The sequence below is a fragment of the Lynx rufus genome, unplaced genomic scaffold, assembly GCF_022079265.1.
Source record: "Lynx rufus isolate CCGP_SWC_20201006 ecotype Redwood Valley unplaced genomic scaffold, mLynRuf1.p SCAF_62, whole genome shotgun sequence".
Lineage (NCBI taxonomy): Eukaryota > Metazoa > Chordata > Mammalia > Carnivora > Felidae > Lynx > Lynx rufus.
The window spans coordinates 265,166-271,779 of NW_025814881.1; the positions used below are offsets into that span (position 1 = coordinate 265,166).

The 6,614-nt window shown below is 42.4% G+C and overlaps 1 protein-coding gene across 1 annotated transcript in view; it reads right to left on the reverse strand.

Moving 5' to 3' along the window:
* LOC124500926 (ankyrin repeat domain-containing protein 26-like) overlaps positions 1 to 5,950 on the reverse strand; it is a 105,145-nt gene extending 99,195 nt beyond the window's left edge. The window contains exon 1 of the mRNA XM_047064790.1: positions 5,700 to 5,950. Coding sequence (XP_046920746.1) covers positions 5,700 to 5,950 — 251 coding nt within the window. The remainder of the gene's footprint in view (positions 1 to 5,699) is intronic.
* Positions 5,951 to 6,614: the final 664 nt, after the last annotated feature.

The following is a 6,614-nucleotide window of genomic DNA, read 5'->3' on the forward strand; positions in this document are numbered from 1 at the left end:
TGCAGTTCTAGTCATATGATTGGCATTTAAATAAATTTTAGTTCTAAAAAGCATTATAGGAAAAGAGGACTAAATTAACCAAAGGAAAACATTTTTAAGGACTTCTTACTTTGCCTCTCAAGAAAGTTTAAGCCAAAGGAAACTCAGGATTCCAATGACCAGGACCAGCTCATTTTATTAAATATTGAGGTCTACAGATTGTACGAAAATCAAGTATTTCCAATGATCAATATTAGTACTTACTCCTCTCATAAATTTCAAAAGGGCAGGTAAAGGTTATCTTTTACAATTTCCTATCTCCAGAAACTTTGAAAGGAAGGAGGAAAACTTCCATTGAGATTAAGTCCTAATACTTCAATGTAAAATTTCTCATGTTAGGGGTGCCTTGCCGGTTCAGTCAGTAGAGCATAGGACCTTGATCTCAGGGTTGTCAATTTGCCCCACGATGGGTATAGAGATTACTTAAATATAAAATCTGGTGCAGAGCCTGCTTTAGATGCTCTGTCCCTCCTCTCCCTGTCCCCCTCCCCCTGCTCATGCTTTCACCCTCAACAATGAACAACACTTAAAACATAAAGTAAACAAGATAACAGCTGGGGCACCTGGGTGGCTCAGTCTGTTAAGCGTGCAGCTCTTGATTTGGGCTCAAGTCACGATCTCATGTTCACTGGCTCAAGCCCCGTGCTGGGACTCTTTGAAAAGTGTATTGGACTAACAATGAAGCCACAGAAAGACAAATAAAGAAACTGATCCCATTCACAATTGCACCAAGAAGCATAAAATACCTAGGAATAAATCTAACCAAAGATGTAAAGGATCTGTATGCTGAAAACTATAGAAAGCTTATGAAGGTAATTGAAGAAGATTTAAAGAAATGGAAAGACATTCCCTGCTCATGGATTGGAAAAATAAATATTGTCAAAATGTCAATACTACCCAAAGCTATCTACACATTCAATGCAATCCCAATCAAAATTGCACCAGCATTCTTCTCGAAATTAGAACAAGCAATCCTAAAATTCATATGGAACCACAAAAGGCCCCGAATAGCCAAAGGAATTTTGAAGAAGAAGACCAAAGCAGGAGGCATCACAATCCCAGACTTTAGCCTCTACTACAAAGCTGTCATCATCAAGACAGCATGGTATTGGCACAAAAACAGACACACAGACCAATGGAATAGAATAGAAACCCCAGAACTAGACCCACGAACGTATGGCCAACTCATCTTTGACAAAGCAGGAAAGAACATCCAATGGAAAAAAGACAGCCTCTTTAACAAATGGTGCTGGGAGAACTGGACAGCAACATGCAGAAGGTTGAAACTAGACCACTTTCTCACACCATTTACAAAAATAAACTCAAAATGGATAAAGGACCTAAATGTGAGACAGGAAACCATCAGAACCTTAGAGGAGAAAGCAGGAAAAGACCTCTCTGACCTCAGCCGTAGCAATCTCTTACTCGACACATCCCCAAAGGCAAGGGAATTAAAAGCAAAAGTGAATTACTGGGACCTTATGAAGATAAAAAGCTTCTGCACAGCAAAGGAAACAACCAACAAAACTAAAAGGCAACCAACGGAATGGGAAAAGATATTTGCAAATGACATAACGGACAAAGGGCTAGTATCTAAAATCTATAAAGAGCTCACCAAACTCCACAGCCGAAAAACAAATAACCCAGTGAAGAAATGGGCAGAAAACATGAATAGACACTTCTCTAAAGAAGACATCCAGATGGCCAATAGGCACATGAAAAGATGTTCAGCATCGCTCCTTATCAGGGAAATACAAATCAAAACCACACTCAGGTATCACCTCACGCCAGTCAGAGTGGCCAAAATGAACAAATCAGGAGACTATAGATGCTGGAGAGGATGTGGAGAAACGGGAACCCTCTTGCACTGTTGGTGGGAATGCAAATTGGTGCAGCCGCTCTGGAAAGCAGTGTGGAGGTTCCTCACAAAATTAAAAATTGACCTACCCTATGACCCAGCAATAGCACTGCTAGGAATTTATCCAAGGGATACAGGAGTACTGATGCATAGGAGCACTTGTAGCCCAATGTTCATAGCAGCACTCTCAACAATAGCCAAATTATGGAAAGAGCCTAAATGTCCATCAACTGATGAATGGATAAAGAAATTGTGGTATATATACACAATGGAATACTATGTGGCAATGAGAAAAAATGAAATATGGCCTTTTGTAGCAACGTGGATGGAACTGGAGAGTGTAATGCTAAGTGAAATAAGCCATACAGAGAAAGACAGATACCATATGGTTTCACTCTTATGTGGATCCTGAGAAACTTAACAGGAACCCATGGGGGAGGGGAAGGGAAAAAAAAAAAAGAGGTTAGAGTGGGAGAGAGCCAAAGCATAAGAGACTGTTAAAAACTGAGAACAAACTGAGGGTTGATGGGGGGTGGGAGGGAGGGGAGGGTGGGTGATGGGTATTGAGGAGGGCACCTTTTGGGATGAGCACTGGGTGTTGTATGGAAACCAATTTGTCAATAAATTTCATATATATAAAAAAAATAAATAAATAAATAAATAAATAAACGTTAAAAAAATTAAAAAAAAAAAAAGAAAAGTGTATTGGAAAAGTTCCTGCTTTCAGCACGGGGTCTGCTTGGCATTCTCTCTCTGTCCCTCCATTCCCCCCACTCCCCACCCCCACCCCACCCCTCTCAAAAAATAAATAAATAAACTTCAAAAAATAAAATCTTTAGAAAATAAATCAATAAAATTTCTCATCCTGCTCATACAGTGCAAAATGAAGTCTTTGAGAACTAAAGGATCTTGGGTAGAGTATGTCCGCTATAGAATATATGTGCAGGTTCTAGTTGATAAATAAATGGATGGAAAGAGTGCATAGTTGGAGAGTTCAATAGTTTTAAAGAAAAGGTATATAAAGGAAAGCATACTTCTGAAACAGTAAATAATCACTTATATTTGCTAGGTCTTATTTTTTTTTTCATAAGCACACAACTAAGATATTTTATTTTCATGACTAATATAAATCATTTACCTATTACATGTAATAAAGCTACCTATAACAGAAAACATATGTATATGCTTAATATATGCATAATAAAATCTACAAGTGCAAATAAAAAATACTCCCTTTACTTCTGAAGAGGCCAAAAGTTGTCCAGATATGCCAATCCTCAAAAAACATTTTAATTAACTCATTTTTCTTATTTTACATCCGAAAATATTTTTTAACACAAAGTGAGAAATTATTTTTATGTATATAAGATTCATATTCTTGCTCTTCTCCAGGATTACTTCAACGATAATCAACCCTTTCTGTTGATAATAAACTTTTAATAGGACCTTTATATACCTTTTCCTGTAGAAAGCACAGATTTTCTTTGAAGGAAAAGAAAAATGCATGTAAATACAAAGGTTCAGAAATCACAAATGTCATCACATTTTGTGCAATTTGGGGCTTAACATAAAACCATAGTCTGCTTGTGTGTACCTATGATCACACTGATTTTTGTTCTCACTTAATGATCAGCTAAAGCACAGCTCTGCGTCTCTGTGTATATCTATTATCTGTGCCACCTTCAATGATCACATATCCATCTTATGGATGTAATGCCATTTACTTATAAAAGCCATTATACGAGTTCTTCTTAATACATTGCTATTTTAAATAGTGCTGAGAAAAGCAAAATGTATGTCATTTATCACTAGTGATTTCCTAAAGATATTTTAGTAGAAATAAAATTGATGGGTAAAAGGAATACATATTTTTTAAATGTGGTACCTACACCAAATTGTCTATTGGAAAGTCGAAAACAACTTAAACTTTAAGCGGCAGTATAAGCACCATCACTCTATTTTCACAAAGGTTGTAGATGGAAAACGGTATTTCAGTCCCTTTTTAACTTAAATTTCTTTTTTCCCAGGGACGCTATATTTCCCTATGTCCACTGGTCCCTTGTAGATATGCAAAGAAGTACTTTGCACGATTTCAAATTACAGATTGTTGTTCGTTTTGATTTCAAAGACTTCTCTGTAAAACGAAGATATATCCTGTTGTCTGATACAAATATGTTGTAAATATTTGCAAGTGCATTGTCTTTTATTTTAATAATATTATTTTCTGATAGAGGCTTTTAGGTTTTTATGTTGCTAAACCAATCTCGAGAAATCTTGATTTAAAATTTTTTTTAATATTTATTTGTTTTTGGGACACAGAGACACAGCGTGCAAGCAAGGGAGGGGAAGAGAGAGAGGGAGACACAGAATCTGAGCTGTCAGCACAGAGCCTGAAGCGGGGCTCCAACCCACAAAGCACGGGATCATGACCTGGGCCAAAGTCAGACCGCTCAACCAACTGAGCCACCCAGGGGCTCCAATTTTTTTTGAGAGGGAGAAATAGAGAGAGAGAGAGAGAGAGAGAGAGAGAGAGAGAGAGAGAGAGAGAGGCAAAACAGAATCCCAAGCATGTTCCACATTGACAGCAGGGAGCCCGGCGAAGGACTTGAACCCACGAACCCCTGAGATTATGACCTGAGCCGAAATCAAGAGTCAGAGGCTTAACTGACTGAGCCACCCAGGCACCCCCCCAAAAGTCTTGTTTTCAAGTCATTTTTAGGATGCTAAAGAGGCATTTGTGGGTTTTTTTTTTCTGTTACTTTTCTTATTTTGCATATTACAATTTTTAAATTTATATCCCATCTGGAACTTATTTTAGGGAGATAAAATTCTAATAAGTTTTCTCCAAATTGGCTGTTTCTCCACTACTTACGAATAATTCACCTTTTCCTACTACTATGAAAGGTCACCAGTGTCAAATTTTAAAGTCTTATGTATATTTGAGCGTTGGTCATGGTCTACTCTGCACCACTCCTTTATCTGTCTTTTCAGCTGTTTGTAAATGAATAATTTGTGGAAATTTCAGGTACATTTGGATATCTGGAAGGGCAAATCTACCTCCTATATAAAAACATAAGTTCTTAGGTTAATTCCAGTTCGTTAACATACAGTTTCTATCAGTTTCAGATGTACAAGACAGTGAGTCCAAAAATTTCCTTAATGACATCACAAGAAGAGCACGTGTAGCTCAAAATTCTAAAAACCAGGAGGCTTTCATTTGCTTTACCTAAAACTGACAAATACAGGAAGGGTACACATTTTGAGAAAAAGAAGTCCTCCTATTCAGAGCCATCTTCCACTTCAAAATGTCCTTCCCAGGTCCCTCAGTGAATAGCACACATACCTAAGTGTACACAGACATAAACTGGATACTGGATTTTGTCCCAAGAATTTCTAGCCCAGAAGTTGATTACGGGAATTATTTCTCCCATTATGCACTTTTCTATGTATGACATTATGGTATGAAAATGAGTCCATTAAAAACAACATGTTGTCGACACTTAATTTCGTGTGTATTACTATTGAAATTTGGGTAAATCACGTCAAACTTGAGAGTCAAGTGGTCTATTCAGGAAGTAACGAGTACGTGCCAGGGCAGCTGAAGATTTTGTTTTTGCCGCTCACGCTGTCGGCCTGGGTGCTAGACCACGTAGGGTTCCCACGAGGGGCAGCAGGACCTCAGGAGGGAAGAGAACCCAGCTCCCCGAGGGAGGGCTCCGATGCACAGGTAGAGCTAGGCCAGGTGTGCTCTTCTCCCAGGTCCGTCCCGCCTCCTCCCTGCCAGCCTCCAAGCCCCTATTACCTGTTCATCTTGTCTCTATCATCCACGCCAATTTCCCCCAAGAGCAGAATCTGCTGCACTTGCGCTACGTTGCCCACGCAGGCAGCCTTGTGGATATTTCTGAGATCTCTGTCTCGGACGTGGTAACCCAACAGCAAGTTGTCAGTTCTATTATTCTCCTGCCCAACGCCCCTGCCCTGCCTCTGCAAGCCAGAAGCGGAGCCCAAGGGCGACAGGCCTTTCTGCCTCCCGAACCCCCAAACCCTCTTCATTGCGAGGCCTGCGGGCTCCACGGAGACTTCACCCCGCCCTCCCTTTCCACTACCTCCCGAGCCCAACACTAGCGCCGGAGATAGGCCAAACCCGCCTGGCCACAACACCCCAGCAGTGAGGATCCGCGTTTGCGTAGCTGCCACTTCTCGGTAACCCGCCGCAAGCAATACCGCCAAACACAAGCGCGCTTGCGCACTTCAGAAGAGGCAATCACTGCGCATGCGCACAGAGGCCTAACTGTCAACGGTACCCACAGCTCGGACACCGCCCCCCCCCCCCCCCCGCCAACGCCCAGCGCGGCGCAGCGATCGGAGGAGAGGGGGCTCCGGTGGGGGGTGGGGCGGGGGCCCAAGCCGCGGAACCCAGCGGGAGCCAGCACCTCTGTTCGCCACGCTCCGGTGTCGCCTCGGCACCCTTCTCGCCCCACGCGCGCCTCCGGGGGGCCCGTCCCCCGCGCCGCAGCCCTGGGTGCAGCCAGGCGGCCGTGCCTGGACCGCGGGAAGGGGTGGAGGTGGGGGCGTGAGGCGGGGATAGGGACCGGGCCCGGCGACGCCCTCGAAGCCTGGAACCCGCTGCAGCCGCCGCCGGACCCGAGATGGGGCGAGAGGCTGCGGCGGAAGCCAGCATCTCCCAGCCTGGGGCTCCGGGGGCCGCGGAGCCAAC